Below are 19423 nucleotides of genomic sequence, written 5' to 3'. Positions count from 1 at the left end.
GTGGAGTGACTAGAAAAGGAGGTTGAGAAGAGAACCAACTAGGTGGACAGAGTAGAAAATGGTGAAGAAAGTTAAGAAGATGGAAGCACAGGAGGAGTGAGCCAGGATTGTTCCATGCCCCACAAGCTAAGGGAAGAGAAACTCTTATGAAGGAAGGTAGCGTGTATTAGATGGTTATTGTTGTGGTAAACCAACTAACCTAAAAGGCATGACTTACAACAAAAAAGACTTATTCTCAGGAGTTTGTGGTCAGCTGGGGCTGCTGTGCTCCAGGCTGCAGCTGGTAGATTGGCCAGGCAGCTCTGCTCCACGTCATTCCTTTTACTGGACCAATAGGCTTTGTCGGGCATATTTTTCTCATGGTGACACCAGAAAGGCAAAAGACTAAGGCCAACCATGCATGTATTTCAGGCCTCTGCGTGTTGCTTGTCTCTCCCATTAACTAAATCAAGTCATATGGCTGAGCCCAAAGTCAAGGGTCAGGGAAGTACACTCTACCTGTAGTGGGAGGAACTGCAAAGTTACATGGAAGGTGAAGAGTTGGGAAAAATAATGTGACGAACTACATATAGGTAGTCAATTCCCTAATATTTTGTGAAGATTTGGGATGAGGGGATGAAAGGAGGCCCATTCCCTCTCTCTCTCTCTGTTACCTGGCTCCATTCAGCACTTGGGAGCAAACTGTGGCAAGTCATTGAAAGAGATCAGGTAAACTATGGCTGGAAAGTGCCTCTGGGCTTGGCAATTAGAAAGTTTAAGATCACCTGTGAAAAGCTGTTCCCCAGGAGTGGTCTGTGTCAAGACACTAGGAACAAGTTCTAGGTTAAGAGAAAAAGTGAGTATAAAATGCATTTCCAAGTAATGAAGGGAATGAAAGGAACTGACAAAACTCAGAGAAGCAAAGTTGGGGGGAGAGATTTTTAAATTTTTTAAATGTTTTTTTTCCAGCTTTATTGAGATATAATTGACATATAACATTGCATAAGTTTAAGGTATACAAACTGAAGATCTGGTTCATTTATATATTACAAAACAATTACATTACATCATGTATTTATTATTTCTTTGTGGAGAGAACACGTGAGATCTACTCTCTCTTAGCAACTTCCAAGTATATAGTACAGTATGATTAGTTAAAACTACCATGTTGTACATCCCCAGAACTTACAACTGGGAGTTTGTACCCTTTAACCCATATCTCTCCATTTTTCCTGTCCCACAGTCCCCTGGTAACTCTACTGTTTTTGTGAGTTTGGCCTTTTTAGATTCCATCAGAAGTGATACCGTATGTTATGTCATTCTCTGTCTGACTTATTTCACTTAGCATAGTGCCCTCAAGTTTAATAATGTTGTTGCAAATGCCAGGATTTCCTTCTTCTTCCTGGCTTAATTCTATCTATCTATCTATCTATCTATCTATCTATCTATCTATCTATCTATCTATCTATCTATCTATCTATGTATCATCTATCTATCTATCTATCTATCTATGTATCATCTATCTATCTATCATCTATCTATGTACCTAGAAAAGACTAGGACTGTAAGAGGGAAGAAAGCTAACTGTGGGAAATTTTCCCAGGGGAGAGGTTGACTTTGGAAAGTGACAGGGATCCCCATCCATCTTACAGAGCAGATGAAAAAGAATTGGATGAAAAGACGGTGAAGGGGAGGGAAAGTAGGGTTTTAACAACAGATGGTGGTCCTTCCAATGCGAAGGTATCTTCTAGGAGTGAGAAGGATGGGAGCAGGGCAGGGATCATCAGTAGAGAGCAAAGGGCTTTAAGTGGGTGCTGTGGGAAGAAATAGAAGTCAGAGAATGAATGGGTCAGCCACCCTCAAGGCCCGAAGGATACTGGGCAACACTAATGTGCCATGATGCCAGTTTTCATGGTCATGGTTTTCTTTCTCCATTACAGTAGAAGGGGGAGAAATGGGCAAAGTAGGTGTGGCGATGATCACAATGTAAAAGGAAGCTGAAGAGTTAGAGAAAATTTAGTCAAATTAATGGCTCGTGGGAGTACACGCAGTGCACAGCAGTTAGCATTCCTTCTGCCAACAGTAGAATGATTAGCTTAACTAACACAATAAATGCAAAGGAGGGTATGGGTGGGACAGTGTAGCCCAATGAGCAGAAAATGGGCCTTTGGGTCAGATAGACCCGGATTTGAATATCAGCTTCATCATTTGCTAGCTGTGAGACTTGAGGTATTACCAATTCTCTCAATGGTCTTCTTTGTAAGATGAAATACATATTATCTACTGTGAAGGATTGTTGTAAGGATTTAATGATGCATGTAAAGTACTTTCTTTGCGTTTGTGCCTGGCACACAGAAAGTGCTCAACATACTAATTACTCATGCTGGAAATCAATCACAGGCCCCTGACTCTTAGGCTAGTGCCTTTTTTGACCGTTCCACATTGACCTTATATCCTCCATATTTAGAGGGCAGGCCATCTTCCCTGGAACTTCTCTACTGGAGTCATTCCAGACTCACACACATTTGGTGGTGAGCTGTGAGATCTCTGGCCTGTGGGGGCCCAAAAAACCACAAACAAAACCCCCAAACTGCTGAATGTATCAGAAGCTAGTTTAACCACTTCTACATATAGCTGGTCTCCACACTAGTCTGCTTCCTGAGATGGACAAGTTTTTTGTTGAGTAAGATGCTAAAATGGATACCTGAAGGGACTCTGCCATGTATTTAAAAAGATCTTCAGAAATAGGAAAGGCCCCATGCCCTCTGTGCCCCTCCCACATCCATGTGGAATTGTTTCAACATGAGTAATGAAATAAAATGAGGGCAGCCAGAGATCATCTAGACACAGACAGGCTGAGCAACTTGCTTACTTCCTGGCAAACCAGGACTTGTAGCCCATTCATTCTCCTCCCTACTGGTTTATGTTTAAAATTAATTTTTATTTAATACTGACTCTTTTTATTGAGAAAGTAATACACGCACAAGGGAAAGAATTCCAAAAGTATACACATGATTTAAAATTATTTTCCTCTTACTTCAGGCCCCTTGCTTCCAATCCCTCTTCTGGCTGCCACTACTGCGAACAGTCTCTGAGGGATCCTTACATAAATATCCTACGGATGTAATCTTTTATGTGCATGTAAGCACATAAATATTCTTTTAATAAAACAAATGATCGCGGAAAGGCAGAAAATTGTACTTGAACAACAATAAAAATGTTAAAAATTTAATGAAAACATACTGTACATACTATTTCATGCCTTGCTTTTTCACTTAATAGTAAAATTTGAAGGGCGTTTCCTATCTGATTATAGTCTTTTCTTGTTCTCTTCAACAGTTGCATAGTGATCCATGGTATGGCTGTAGTACAAATTATTTAGCCTCAACTTCTAGTTTAGTTCTTATATGACTTTTATTTTTCATTGTTGATGGCAGCACGATTCTCCTACTTACTCTGCTCCAAGCCTTGGAGTAATACCCAGAGTCCTCCTTCCCCATATCTAATTATTCATGCCCATTTGGCTTTTAAATGTATTTCCTATTGGTCCCTTCCTTTTAATTTTTATTGCCACTTCCCTGGTTTAGGCCTTAAAATTTTCTATAGCATTTCCCTTTCTGCAAATTTTCTATTTCTGTCTGCCTCGCACACTTGCTTTTGATCAAATTTCTTAATGCCAAGTAGCTTCAGTGAATTGCCATTTATTTTGTAAAAATTCAAGCACTGATCAATAAATATGATTTTTAAATTCTCATCTGGGGAGTTTATGAAATGCCGGTTTGTGGACCAGAATGTCCAGGTGTAGGAGGACCTGCAGTCTGCATTAAACAAGTTTCTAGGTGCTTCCGATACAGTTGGTCATTAGCTCAGTGGAGCCATTAGAATAAAGTGCAATTTCTCAGCCCGGCATTTCTCTCCGAGCACCACCTCTTACTGCTACTTCTCTACATAGTGCAAATACTTTTCTTGCTGGCTTTCTGAGGTCTCGTCATACCTTCCAGGCACACCTTTTAAACCTCGTGACCCAGTCTATGAATGCTTTGCACACACAAGTGATCTCTGGGCTTGATTCTCTGAACTACAGCTACATTCTTCTGCCTTATCTCTTCGTTTGGGTTTCTTTAGCTTTCTCTCTCCGCACTCCCAACCACAGAAACCTACTAAGTCCTTCCTTATTATTCGAACCTGAAAAGCATTTGAGCTTTGTGGCAAGGGTCTTAAACAAGAATGTAAGGATTAAATGTAGGATTAGGGGCACTGCTTGACTAGATCACTGTAGCATAGGCAGTCGTTACTTGTTCCTGGCTTGGAGTGCGGCTTTCTACACTTGTCTGTGGATTTGATGAATACGTGAGCAGAACCCTTCCTAACATCTCCCAGGGAACTACGAATCCCAGAGGCGGTCGCAGGGAACGTCGGCGGGCGCGGCGACGCAAGGGGGCGTGGCAAGGCCGCGGGAGGGGTCGGCCTGCGGGTGCTGGCGGCTGCGGGCTGGGGAGGCTCTGGAACCGGGGGTGGGAGTGGGAGCGAGAGGTGAGCGGAGCCGCCGAAGGAGGGGACGGGCTGCCGGGCGCCCCTGTCCATGGAGCGGGGCAAGATGGCGGAGGCGGAGAGCCTGGAGACTGCGGCGGAGCACGAGCGGATCCTGCGGGAGATCGAGAGCACCGACACGGCCTGCATCGGGCCCACGCTCAGGTATCCCGGGGCCGGGGCTACCCACCGGCGGGCACCAGCCGGACAGGGGGGCCGCTCCCTCGGGCGGTGCGTCCGGCCGGCTGCCCGCTGGGCCAGCGCGGGCCGCTCCCTGGGACAGCCGGGCGAGCGACCTCCGCCCTCGGCGAGGCGGTCACCCTCCGCAGCCCCGACGCGGGGTCCTTTCCCGGTCGCCGTCCCCCACAGCCCGGTCCCCCCGAAGGCAGCCCCGGCCGCGCTCCGGGCAGGGGCGGCTTTCGTCCTCCCGCGAGCGCGCCGGACCGACGGTGGCTTTTATCCGATCTTTCCCCGAGGACATCACCCTTGGCTCTGCCTCCGACTCCAGCCGCGTCCTGCCCTAAACATAAGCCCTGCTCTGCAGACAGCACAGGATTCTCCCCCGTGATCTGTTCACGGAAATTAAACCCTTGCGCCCTTAAAATCACAGCCACTTCTCAGAAATGAGTTCCTGGAAATCCTAGGCCTGGAAGGAAGTTTCCCTCAACCCGTGCCCCTCTCCTGGGAGCGGGTGCTGCCGGAACTCTGTCAGTAGGACGACCTCGCCCAAAGCTGCAGCTTTCTGGTGGTGTCACTGCCCAGAGCAGATTGTCCCTCTCAGCCCCGTTACCATTGCTTTGCCCCGACACCTCCATTTATTTGGAGATGTCAAAAGAACCCCCCACCTACTTCAATTTACTTAACAAAACTTAGGTATCATTTACTGTATAGTGAAAGACATTGTATCAAGCAGTTTACAAATGTAACTTACTCAAACCACGAACAATCCTGTTAGGTACTATTGTTACCTTCATTTTACAGACGAGGTACAAAGAGGTTAAGTGACTTGCCCCGAGGTTACTGAGAAAATGAAGTTGGGGAGTTGAAGTTCCTACTCAGGCAGTCTGAATCCGGAGTCTGTGTCCTGCACCGCTGCTGTTCTACCTCAGTTGGGATTACCGTCCACCTGTACTGGTTTTGTTAATTACTTTAAAAGCCCAATTCTGAGCTACCTTTCCCTTTGCCCTCAGTTTACTAGAGCCCTAGAACTAACTCATCTTCATCCTTCCTCTGGTACCCTCTTATTTCCGTGTAGCCAACAGATGAATAATTGTCTTACCCACAGTACACAGTCTTGGGTTACTGCTTCTTCCTTCAAAGAAGAGTTACAGTATTACTCACTGCTTTTTTTTTTTTTTTTTTTAAATGGGGAGAGTTGTCTCATGAAAGTGTTTGAAGGAGGGACAAGCTGGAGACTTTACTCCTACTCCACATCTCCACCTGCACAGCTTCCTTCTCCTGAGCACATTGTTAGCACAATGAGCTATATATCCTTGAACATGACAATGCGTAGTAGTTTGCTAGTGAATTATGGTCGTGACCATAATGATCCTCTCTTTATTCCTTGACTTGAGCTCTTTAGGGCAAAGGATCCTCATTCATTATCTTTTAGAAAAACCAAGGGCTACTTACTAGTATTATGAGTGCATTATTAATGGTTATTAATCTTTAGTTCTCATAAAACAAGATGTTATTAGGGTTACTGAGCATGCTATTTCAGTATTCTACTAAGAAATTTGGCTGCTGAACTGCAATTGGCAGGCAAGCCAAGTCTGCACTGGAGCAGTTAAGATTACCAGTTTTTAGGAGGAATTCTTTCTCGGACACCGTCAGTGTTGCCTTGAGTTGGTTGTGGTTTTCCATTGCTGTAGTTCTTGGCTTATAGAATAAATGGCTTTAATTTGGTTCTGTCCATTTAGTTTGTTGATTTATTATATTAACCCTCCACCAAATAGTAATGCCTATTTTTATCAACTGAATTTTGGCCTACAATTTTCAAGTATCTTAATATAAGAATATGTGGGAGATGGTTCGAATACAAGTTACTCATTCTTCCTAAAATTTGCTTCATTCACTGAGTTCTACTGAGTTCTTTTCTCACTGGAAAGTCGGGGTTTATGGGGGTAGTTTAATTGAGAGATCTTTTGCCCTAAATTGACATAGTAAAAAAAGGGGAGTGAGTTTTGAGAACCTCTGCGGGTCTTATCAGTTTTAGTTGCTTTTCCTGACTCCCTGCATCCTTGGCAGAGAACCCTAAACCTACTATCAGACCCAAGATCCAATCCCTTGAACATTCTAGAATGCAAGTAGCACCCACTGTCTTCGTCTGTAGTGTAGCATGTCCCTGCCCATAACCATCGCTGATGATCTCACCTTTTTTAAAATCCCATTCAGACAGCAGCTTGCACGGACTTGAAGTTTCAGATCCCATGCTTTGCCCTGGATGCACTGCCGTCATCATCATGTCCTGTTTTCCCATCACAACCACTAACCAGGTTTATTAAAGCAGTAGGCTCTCTTCCCTAACTTGACCCTTCACTGTAGACCTCAAACTCCTCTACTCCCCTTCATAGTCTTCCCTCTTTATTTCATCTTTCCAAGGCAGCATTTTTTGAGGCATCCAATTCTTAGCTGTTCCTGAGTTAGGTTTTGTAACTGAAGAGGAATGAAAGAACAGAGAGTAACAGTAAATTGATAGCAGATATAAGATTAGTATGTCCATCCTCCAAATTTTTGCTCTTCACAAAAATCCATCTGGCTACTTTTGCCTAACAAGACTCTTTCCTTTGCCAACTACTACTTGTAAATCATCACTTACTTTCTTTTCCTGGTGTACCAAATTATTCTTCTAGTCTTATTCTTTTTTGCTGAGGAGCCACCATGGCTTGACTTTTTAATTATGTAACTGTCCTTATTTTAATCTCAAACAATCATGCAATGTTAGTCAGCTCCCATACATCATAAGGGAGTGCCTCTCCTTTTCCATTGTGATTCTGAAAGGCCCAGGCAGATCTCGCATATAGAGGCTGTTGCCTAGCAAAATCTTTTGGGAAAGCAGCCATTTCTTTCTTCTCTGTCTTAAAAATTATTTTGTTAGTTGCAAGTCTTGATTTTTGCAGATGAGGAAAGAGGCCCATAAGATGTTAGGGACTGTCTTGTTTTCAAAGTATTAATATTGATTCTAGTTTATAGTACTAATGCTAAAATATTGATTGCAAATCACTGATACACAATACCTCCATGTTTCAGCTTTCAAATTCCATCTCTGTATTTTTAGTTGTCTCTCATATTGCTTATTCAGTAGGTCATTTCCTCAATTTCTCTCCAGATAATAGCAGTGAACATTCATTTTTAATTACTGTTTCAGATTTTCTTTTTAAACTTAAGAAAATTGTTGGAGTAACATCGGTTAATAACATTCTATCAATTTCAGATGTACAACATTATAATTTGATATCAGTACTATATTGTGTGCTTATTACCCAAAGTCTTGTTTCCTTTCATTATCATATAAACTGTTTAATTTAACATTGAAATACCATACCTTTTAAAATAGCTTTATTGAGATACAATTCATATACCATATAGTTCACCCATTTAAAGTGTCCAATTCAGTGGTTTTTAGTATGCTCAAAACGGTTGTGCAAAAATCACCATAATCTAATTCTGGAGCAGTTCCATCCGTCCAAAAAGAAGCCCTATACCCGTTAGCCATCACTTTTCATTCCGTCTCCCTTTTCTCCCCAGGCAATCACTGTTCTTGCTGTATTTATGGGTTCACATATTCTGGACTTTTGTATAAATGGAATCATACAGTTTGTGTTTCTTTGTGACCGAGCATAATGTTTTCAGGGTTCATTTGTGTGGTAGATTGTATCAATACTTCATTTCTTTTCATTGCTGAGTAAGTGTTCCATTGTGTGGATATCACACATTTATTCATCAGGTGATGGACGTTTCGGTCATTTCCACGTTGGGACTGTTAGGAACAATGCTATGAATAATTTGTGTACTAGTTTTTTGGTAGGCATATGTTTTCATTTCTCTGTCATGTATACCTAGGAGTGGAATTTCTAGATTAATGGGTAACTCTGTGTTTAACATTTTTGGAAACTGTCAAACTGTTTTTTAAAATGTCTGTATCATTTTACCTGCCAGCCAGCAATATATGAGGGTTCCAGTTTCTTCATATCCTTGTCAGCAGCTATTATTGTCTTTTTCATTTTAGCCATTGTAGATGTGATGTTGTATCTCACTATAGCTTTGATTTGCATTTCCCTAACGGCTAAACTTTTCATGTGATTTATTTGTTGTTTATCTTAGGAGAAATGTCTATTCAGATCCTTGGCTCAGTTTTTGATTGGGTTATTTGTCTTTTTATTATTGAGTGGTAAGTGTTCTTTATATGGTCAGTCTCTTACCAGATATGCAGTTTGCAAATACTTTTTTCTATTGTATGTGCTGTCTTTTTTCTTTCTTTTTTTCTTTTAATTTTTAATATGCCCTTAGATTCTAAATGATGGCTTTGTTGGGTAGGGCAATTTTGTTGGTCCCTGCTTTTCATGACTTTCAGTATTTCTCAGTCATCTTTTCTAGCCTGCAAAGTTTCTTTCGAAAAATCAGCTGATAGTCTCATGGGAACTCCTCTGTAGGTAACTGACTCCTTTTCTCTTGCTGTTTTTGAGATTCTCTCCTTATCTTTAATCTTTGGCATATTAATTATGATGTGCCTTAGAATGGGCCTCTTTGCATCCATCTTGTTTGGGACTCTTGTGCTTCCTAGACTTGCATGTCTAATTCCTTCACCAAATTAGGGAAGTTTTCTTTCATTCTTTTTTCAAGTAGATTTCCAATTTCTTGCTCTTTGTCTTCTCCTTCTGGCACCCCTATTGTGCAAATGTTGGAACACTTGAAATTGTTCTACAGGCTCATCACACTACCCTCGTGTTTTTTTTTTTTTTTTAGATTCTTTCTTCTCCTTCTCCTTTTCTTCTTCTTCTTCGTTGTTTTTTGCTTCCTTATGTTCCAAATCATTGATTTGATTCTTGGCTTTGTTCATCTACTGTTGTTTCTCCATACATTGTTTGTCGCAATTAATGTATCCTTCGTTTTTGACTGGATCTTTTTCATCCAGTTGTTGAGGTCCTCACTAAGTTCCTTGAGCATCCTTATAACCAGTTTTGAACTCTGCATCTGATAGATTGCTTATCTCCATTTCATTTAGCTCTTTTTTTCTGGAGTTTTGACCTGTTCTTTCATTTGGGTATGTTTCTTTGTCTTTGCATTTTGGCAGCCTCCCTGTGTTTGTTTCTGTGTATTAGGTAGGGCTGCTTTGACTCTGTCTTGATAACATGGCCTAATGTAGTAGGTGTCCTGTAGGGTCCAGTGGCACAGACTCCTCTGTCTCCCAAGCTGGGTACTCAAGGTGCACCCTTCATGTGGGCTGAGTACGTTCTTCTCTTGTTGTTGAGCCTTGATTGTTGTTGGCAGGTTAGTGGAAGGGATTTAGGCCAGTCAACTGCAAGGACTGTCTGTGACCACTGACAATCAACTTGCACCCTCCATGGAGGATCAGCTGTGCAGGGGCAGGGTGGTGGTCCTCTGACGTGGTCTGTAGCTGTCCACTGGATGCACATGCTCTGGGGCTTCCTGGGTGGTGCAGGCCACACTCAGTCCCTACCTGTGTTTGCCTGGGACCAACCTGCATGAGCTACCAAGCAATCTGCAGATGGCTGCTACTTGTTCTGGGCTTGGAGATTTCCAGATGAGCCAAACTATGAATCTAGGCTGTTTGCTGCTAATGCTGGGCCTGGGGCCACTTACCTAGAGGTATGGGGCCTGGGGTTTACTGAGGCCTGCCGTTGCTTGTTTGGGACAGTTAAGGAAGTTGTGAAACATGAGCCAAGACCAGCATTTCATATGAAAAAGCCACTGCTAATAGCTTGTGTGGACCTATGAGTTGGGTGGGGGAGAGCCTCAGGGGATGTCCAGGGTGGGACAGACAGTTTTAACCAGGTTGATGTGGTCTCAGATATAGTACCTGCCTGTCGGCTCTGTGGCTTTGGGGGTGGGGCATTTAGAAAAGGAAAAAGGGCCTCTGCCTGCCTTTCTGTCTGGGAGAAAGCTGTCCCCCAGCTCTTGCCTTGCTGCCAGACACTTCAGTTCCTCCCTGTGTGCCACTGGTGCCTTTCAAGCTGCTACCCTGGTGCTGGAGCTCAGGGAGTAAGTCTGAGTAAGTCCATGTGTGGGTTCTTTAAGAGGAACTGCTTGGACTCCAGAAGTTAATTCCACTGTTTTAGTCCCTGCTGGTTTTTGCAGCCAGAAGTTATGGGGACTGTTTTCTGCCACTGGAACCCTGGGCTGGAAAGCCTTGTGTGGGGCTGGGATTCCTCGCTCCTGAGATATCCCTCCCAAAGTTTTATCTACCACATGTGTTTGTGGGACTAGCCTATTACATGTCTGCACCCCTCCTGCAGTCTGGATGGATGTGGTTTCTTTAATTCCATAGTTGTGGATTTCCATTCAGCCTGGATTCTGACAGTTCTGAGTGATGGTGGTTCTGTAGATTTGTTGTAATTTTGATGTGGTGAGAGGAGATGAGCCATGTTTACCTGTGCTGCCATCTGACTGGAAGTCCTCTTCCAGGTTGATGTGGTCTCAGATATAGTACCTTCTTTCTTGATGGTATCATTTGTTACACAGACATTTTAAATTTTGATGTAATTCAGTTTATCTATTTTTAATTTTTTTGCTCGTGCTTTTGGTTTATCTAGGAAGCCTTCACTTAACCCAAGACCATGAAGATTTACTCATTTGTTTTTTCCAAGAGTTTTATAATTTTGTCTCTTACATTAAGGTCTGTGACCCATTTTGAGTTCATTTTTGTGTCTAGTAGAAGGAAGAGTGTCCAGTGTCATTCTTTTACTATCCTGTTGCTATTCTGTTGCTATCCACTTGTTCTAGCACCATTTGCTGAGTGCCCTCTTTCATTATTTTGAAGATTTTAATTATTCATTTTTACAGAGAGGAAAAGAGAGGGAGAAAGAGAGGAAAAGAAACACTGATGTGTGAGAGAAACACCCATTGGTTGCCTGTCACAGTGCCCCCGGCTGGGGACATGGCCTGCAATCCGGGCGTATTCTCTGACCGGGGATTGAATGGGGAGAGCTTTGCTTTTCAGGATGATGCCCGACCCACTGAGCCACCACACCAGTCAGGGCGAGTGCCTGCTTTCCTACTCAGAAATGTTCCTGGTTGATTTATCTTGACCTTTTTACCCTGTAATTTTTATTTCTTATTTGTGATAGAGATCTAATAGTCAAGACCCAGTCATTGTGTTTATTTGACTTTGCTCTTCAGCCTGACTCTCCTTGAGTGTTCTCATCCAGGAAGAATTTTGCTCTAATGTTTTCAGCTAATGGGTTTCTCTAGCACAATTGCTGCCTTCCATTCTAAGGTCCTCTGTTATAATGAGAATGATGTGATTGCTGTGTTTGATCTTAGTGAAGCATTTACTTTAGGGACCGATTGTTTACTTTAGGGACCTTATGGAATTGGTTTGTGTCATTCTTCCCAGTCTTAAGATTAACATAAAGTATATTGACAATACAATCTTATCTGTCTAGTTATTTGTGCTGTGAAAACATTATTTCAACCTTATACAATTTTGGAAACTGTTAAAAAATTTCTTATAATCTTATAACACAGCTGCTCTTGTTTTGATGCATTTCCTTCCAGACCTTTGCCTCATATATTTTGTTTTTACAAAGATGTACTTTCTTACTATTGGTCCATGCTTGGACTTCTTTAATCAATTAATTATTTTTATAAGCAACTTACCACTTTGGTGAGCAATTTATTCTCATTTATAAGATGAGGATGATGCCATTTACATTGTAGGAAGTTATTTAAAAAAAAGGAGTCTTGCATTCTTCACACTACCTGCTAGGTAGTAATCACTCGGGTATTATGCATCCTTTTCTGCCTTTTGTTTGTGGTGTGACCTTTTGTATTTCTGTCTTTAGACTTATGTTTAGTGGTCCTTGGCCTTTTTTTCCCCCTGCTCTCTCATATATGAGGGATGTAATAATCAGCAGTAACAAGACCCTGGGAGTGTTTATTTTGAGACAGAGCAGAGAATGGGGGATCAGAAGCAAATTTGTAAAGCCCCCGGATGAGTCTGGTATTCTCCATGCAGTCATTGAGGGGAAAGAAATGATCTCTCATTGCGGATTACTAGTTTTTTTAGTAGTAGTACCTTTTAAAAATTACAGTTTATATTTTAATTATAAATGCAAGATAACGACTTCGAAAAAGGTTAAGAGACAAGACAACAATAAACTTAATCTTACCATCCTTTTACAACTCATAGATTTGTATGTTTCTTTTAAACTTTTTTCATATGCATTTTATTACATTAGGTATTAGTAGAGTATTATCATGCTATTATGTCTTACCTTTTTAGTTAGCATGTTATATACAGTTTCATAGTTTGTTATATATTTTATAACTATATCATTAAAACCTTTTTTATTTATTGACTTGAGAGAGAGAAACAAGCATCTTTTTGTTGTTTCACTTATTGTTGCATTAATTGGTTGCTTCTTGTTTGTGCCCTGACCATGGATTGAACCTGCAACCTTGGCATATCAGTGATGATGCTCTAACCCACTAAACTGCATAGCCAGGGCTGTAGCTGTATCATTTAGTGGCTTCATTCATTCATTTCTTTTTCATTCATGAGTTAATTTAGTCATTCATTCAACAAATACTTATTGAGCAACTTCTATGTATTACATACTCTTCCAGGCTCTGGGACACAGCAAGAAACAAAACAGACAAATATTGCCCTTATGGACCTTGTGTTCTGGTGGCACACTCACAGGATAAACAAACATGTGGAATAATGCTATTAGTGATTAGTGTTATGTATGATGGGGTATTGTTCTGATTAGGTGGTTAGAAAAAGTTCTTGCAGAGGTTTGAAGACAGTGAAAGAACAAGCCATGTCATTCTAGGGGCAGTCTCTTCCAGACGGAGGGCACAGTGTCAAGGTCCTTGGGAGAAGCAGGAAGGAGGGAGGCGATGGAAGGAGAGTGAGTAGTCAGGGTCTAGGTCATGTTGACTGAGAACAGGCTGATTTTCCTCCAGCTGTTATGGGAATGCACAGGAGAGTTTTGAGCACGGAAGGGCCATGCTCTAAGTTATATGAAACAAGAAATATTTTGGCTGCTGTGTGGGGACAATAAGAGAAGAAACAGGGACATTGTGCGAGGGATATTTGCAAGTAATAAGATGCAAGAAGGTGGTTGTGGCAGTAAGGTGTGGAGGAGAAGATGATGAGAAATAGACTTATTTCACTCAGCATAATGCTTTCCAGTTCCATCCATGCCGTTGCAAAGGGTAGTAGCTCCTTCTTTCTTTCTGCTGCATAGAATGGCGGTGAAAGACAAATGCCATATGATCTCACCTTTAACAGGAAGCTAAACAACAAAACAAGCAAGCGAGCAAGCAAAATATAACCAAAGACACTGAAATACAGAACAGGCTGACAGGGACCAGAGGGGAGAGGGGAGAGAATTTCAGGGGAAAAGGGGGAGGATTCACAGGAACAAGTATAAAGGACACATGGACAAAAACTAAGGGGGGGGGGGTGGAAATGGGAGGGAGGTGGGGAGCACTGGGGGGGTGGGCTGGGATGGGAGTAAAAGATAGAAAACTGTATTTGAACAATAATTAAATAAAAAATGCTTAAAAAATAGATTTAGAATATATTTTGAATGTAGAGCTAAAAGATGGATTATTTATGGGGATTAAAGAATGAGGGAAGTTAAGGATGATTCTAAGGGTCTTAGCCTAAGTAACTGAGTAAATAGTGGTACCATTTATTGGAATAGGAAATAAAGAAGAACTTTATTTGTCTTCATAACACTTACTACTGCCTGATGTAAGTGATTTTTGATTATATCCTCCACTGGAATGTGTAGTCCAGGATAGGAGGGATTTTTTTTTTTTTGTTTGCTGCTCTATTTTGAGAGCTTAGCATATAGTTGGTGCTTAATAAATATGTGTTGAATGTATTATGAACTGTTAATTATCTGGGTTCATTAACTGACTTGTGCATTAACTGTCTTAAAAATATGACTAGGCTTAAAAAATAACACTGCTGAAAATCTTAAGAATGTCAATGTATTAGAAATGTTTATTTTTTTGAATTACCTATAATTTTATAGTTCTCCTTTCTTTTTGTCAACCCAAAGTAAAATGTGTGACCCCTAAACCCTGTCATCCTTTTGCAGTGTTGTCAAAGGTGTGCAAATTTAAGTGTGATCACTCTAGTGATTAGAATGTTATAATCTTAAGTGTATGTTGTATAAATAAAGCTTAGAATTGGCAAAATGTTAAAATTGTACATTGGGAAAAGGGTAGTGTTAAGTGTTTTATTACTGTATGGAATGGGAGAATGAGATTTTTTTGTGGTTTGATAAAGAGAAGTTAGGTTTTATTTTAATAGCCTTACTGAGTTGTCAAGCAAATTGAAAGAAAATGAAAATGCAAAAAACCCTCTGTAGCTGATAAGACAGTGCTGATTAGGTTTAATCAGCAATGGGCTCTGTGTCTAATTTTACTTGAGCCTAATAAAAAGTTTTCTTTGAAGCTCTTCCTTTGGAAGGTTATTCTGATGGCTTATGTGATTAATTAGATCCAAACCACAGAAAAATTAGTAGTTACAGAGAGAAATTAAATGGAAGTGTAGCATTTGGCTGATGCTGAATTTCAAGAGTTTGTTATCTTTAGATCTGATACATAATGCTTGTGAAACTGGCCTGGAAATCTTATGTAATACAGCTTTGAAAATAAAAAATGAATAGATGGGAGGAGGTTGAGGGTAGAGGGGTTGATCATAAAAGAAAAAGAACTCATGAGCATGGACAACAGTATGGTGATTGTCGGGAGGAGGGATGTGGGTGCAGGTAGAAGAGGGTATAAGGGGGATAAATGGTCATGGAAAAAATATAAAAACAAACAAACAAACCAACCAACCAACCAACCAACCAACCAACCAACCAACCAACCCTAAACCCTATTTGCCCTGTCTGGTGTGGCTCAGTTGGTTGGAGCATCGTCCCATAACCGAAATGTTGTGGATTTGATCCCCAGTCAGGGCACATACCTAGGCTGAAGGTTCAATCTCAGATGTGGGTGCCCACGGTCCCTGGTTCTGGTGCATATCAAAGGCAACCGGTTAATGTTTCTCTCTTACATTGATGTTTTTCTCCATTCCTCTCTCTAAAAGCAAGGGAAAAAATGTCCTTGGGTGAGGATTAAAAAAAACTATTAAAAAATGAATAGGTAAATTATTTTTATATTTCTGGGTTTGAAATGTTTCATTTAAAAAATGGAAAGAAAAGGATATAAACCACAGATCTAATAAATACTTTTTTCTTTTATTCCATTCCCTCATTTTACTAATTTGTTGTTTATTCTTCTGTTGTGTTTTTTATGCAAATATAAGCATATAAAATTTTATTTTCTCCCCCTTTTTACAAAATAAGTAGTATACTATATATGTAGTTCTGTAGTGTAGTTTTTTTTACTCAGAATATTTTGGAAATTAGTATGCAGAGATTTTCCTTATTCTTTTTTACAGCTGCAGAGTATTTCATTGTATAAATATACCATGGTTTACTCAACCAATCCTGTTTCTGTGAACTTGGGTTATTTTCATTCTTTTCCTGGACAAAATAACACTGAATAACCTTGAATATTTGTCATTTCTTATTTTATATTTCATACTGTATCTGTAGGATCGATTTCCAGAAGAGGGATTGCTGGTAAATGATTTATGTACCTGTAATTTGGTAGGTATCAATCTTGGTGGGGGTTGTGACATTTTGCTCTCTCCGAACGGTCTGTGAAAGTGCTCCTTTCTCTATAGCTTTTGTGATAGCATATGTATTAGTCTTTTGAGTTTTTGCCAATATGGTAAATGGTAAATGGGATTTTGATGTAGTTTTCATTTGTACTTTTCTTATTATGAGTGCAGCTGAATATCTCTTTATGTAGAAAAGGCTTTTTGTGTGTCTTTGGGGATGTGCGTATGTGCGTATACTGTTGTTCATGTTCTTTGCTGATTTTTCTATAAAGTTTTCTTTTTGATTTGGGAGCACTAGTACAGAACCTTTGATAGTTACGCTTTGTTTAAATAAACATGCCAGGAGTATACAAATTGAAATGAGCTGTTACTACTAAAACAAAGAAACCATTGTTTTTACGGAATGAAAGCTTCAAACCTGCCTTTTCATTGTTTTAGTCGTAAAGGGACATGAATAAACACATATTTTATTTAAAAAAAAATACTGCTGCTCCCTCCCCCCCCCTTTTTAAAGATTTTATTTATTTATCTTTAGAGGGTAAGGGAAGGAGAGAGGGAGAGAAATATCAATGTATGGTTGCCTCTCGTATGTCCCCTGCTGGGAACTGGCCTGCAACCCAGGCATGTGCCCTGACTGGGAATCGAACCGCGATCCTCTGGTTTGCAGGCCCATGCTCAATCCACTGAGCTATACCAGCCTGGGTGAATAAACACATATTTTAAAAGAACTTTTAAGAATCTTGTACTAGGAGGCTGTAATAATTTGAAGTCAGAAGTTTTTTTTGGGAATGCAGTGATACTAGGTAATTGTGCTTCACATACAAATAAAAGTCTTGACAAATCCGAGGATTTCAACATTTAAATAATTTTTTACTTTAAGATGTTACAGCGTTGGCCCTGGCCGGGTATCTCAGTTTGGTTAGAGCATTGTCCTGGTACGCCAAGGTTTCGGGATCCATCCCTTATCAGGGCACAAAAAGAATCAACCCATGAATGCACAAAATAAGTGTAACAACAAATCGACATTTCCTTTTCTCCCTCTCCCTAAAATCGATAAATAAAATGTAATGGCATGTATTCTTATGTTTACATCATTTCTAGCATCAACACAATTAGCATATGCATTAGTTGCAAAAAGTTAAAAGGACATTTATTTAGTATGGTTTGGGAAACAGTTTAGAATTTAGATGATATTTATGACATAGTTTTAGTTTCTAATATATATATGAATATTAATTAGGTCATTGGGATAATAAAGATATTTTGGTCCTTTATATCATCAAAGTTATTGATTGTTTGTAGTATTTGCTAATGATGTAATAACTGATTTAATCACACACCAAAATCAAGCCTTCAACTGAAAGCAACTGAAGAGATAAAATTAGTAAGTGGCTTATCTATGAAATATGTGATTCGGAGTTGAGAAGTTGAGCAGTGATGACATTTTAAATTTGCTTGGCGGGGAAAAAGCAAAACTAGTGAGGGGGAGGAGTTAGTAGAAACTGAGTTACATACCACCCCCCCCCCCAGCTTAACCACTTTGGGACGTAAGGTCATTTCTTAGAGGTGTCTGCTGTTGCTGCGGTGAAACAGAGTAAAGCCATTTTTGCCACTTAGTAGTATTTGCTGGCGTATTTAGGAAAGAAGGAAGGTAGTTACTCAAAGATGAATCAATGTTGTATGGACTTTGTTACAATATTTTAATTAAGGAGAGTTCAGCTAAGAAATAAATAATAGTAATAGAATATTTTAATATTTTGGGTATTTTTAAAAAACAGTTTGTGACATTGCATATCTTTAAATTATATGTATATTTAACATTTCTAAATGTAGAATGGTAAATGTTTTCCTTTAAATTGCATGTAACTTAACATTTATATTTTATACCACATTTTGATTTCTTTTTAAGAGATTTTACTCATTTATTTTTAGAGAGAGGGGAAGGGAGGGAGAGAGAAATATCAGTGTGTGGTTGCCCCTCGAGTGCCCCCTACTGGGGACCTGGCCTGTAACCTAGGCATGTACCCTGACTGGGAATCAAACTGGCGACTCTTTGGTTCACAGGCCAGCATTCAATCCATAGAGCCACACCAGCAGGGCATATATTTTTACTATTTTTTTTAGAGGAGGTTAATTTTGTCTTAATTCTGTTTGGGGTATTTTCAATTTCCTTTCACTTGTTCTGGTTAATTGACAACTGACTAATATTTCTCCTCTTTAATTTTCCCCTTGCCTTGTTCTAGAAAGGAATTAGATAGTTTCTAAAAATATATATTATTTTAAAAATACATATAATAGATGTATCAGAGGTGGTGAGGAAATTGGGGCAAAGGGAAAACAAAGGCAGGAAGGAGTATATGAAGTCAAGATTGCGAGCAGTTAGAAGGTTCATGTTTGTTAACAGATCTTTGAGAACCTTTAGTATGTCCCAGAAGAATGCCTTTTTGATCCACCAGGAGGTATTGAGTCAGAGTGTAACTTCTTAGTGGGGGAGCCATAACTTACTGAACTCCAAAATGGAAAAGACATGGAGAGAACTTAGATGTGTAAAAAATTTGTGTTCGAAGGCCTGTTCATTTTTTAAAGGTAGGCTATCACTTTAGCGCTAGGCTTTCTAGCAAGTAGTACAAAAAATAAAAAAGAGACATGTTCAGTTATTTGAGTTATGGTGTTATAAAATTAAAAAGTACTTACTTAGGAGAAGCACAGCTGTTCCTGGTTCTAAGTAAGACCAGAGAACTGTTTCTCCCATATGTCCTCACAAAGAAGGCCCTGTATAATGTAACTTTAATATCCACATAGTAAATGCAGCAATATGTGGCAGGCTGTTTCCTGTATTGTCCTTCAGCGAGAGCGTATGGCATGACCAGAGCAGAGTTTAGTAAAGGCAGTTCTGTAGGGAGCCAGAGGAATGCGGTGTTTTGCTGGTCTTGGCTTAATCAAGGCATAGATTTGATAATATTTATAGTGGTTTAGAAGGTGCATTATTCCTCCCTCCCTTCCTTTTTTGATTGCCGATCGCTTTGGGAGTCTTATGGA

At 40.1% G+C, this 19423-nt stretch overlaps 1 protein-coding gene across 1 annotated transcript in view; it reads left to right on the top strand.

Moving 5' to 3' along the window:
• Nucleotides 1-4464: 4464 nt before the first annotated feature.
• Nucleotides 4465-19423, top strand: part of EXOC6B (exocyst complex component 6B) — a 563620-nt gene continuing 548661 nt past the window's right edge. The window contains exon 1 of the mRNA XM_037126278.2: nucleotides 4465-4674. Within this exon, the coding sequence (XP_036982173.1) occupies nucleotides 4562-4674 (113 nt within the window). The 5' untranslated portion in view covers nucleotides 4465-4561. The remainder of the gene's footprint in view (nucleotides 4675-19423) is intronic.

Source organism: Artibeus jamaicensis, unplaced genomic scaffold (genome assembly GCF_021234435.1).
Source record: "Artibeus jamaicensis isolate MK-2021 breed Jamaican fruit bat unplaced genomic scaffold, CSHL_Jam_final contig_3174, whole genome shotgun sequence".
NCBI classification, from domain to species: Eukaryota; Metazoa; Chordata; class Mammalia; order Chiroptera; family Phyllostomidae; genus Artibeus; species Artibeus jamaicensis.
This window is presented reverse-complemented; position numbering and strand designations above follow the sequence as displayed.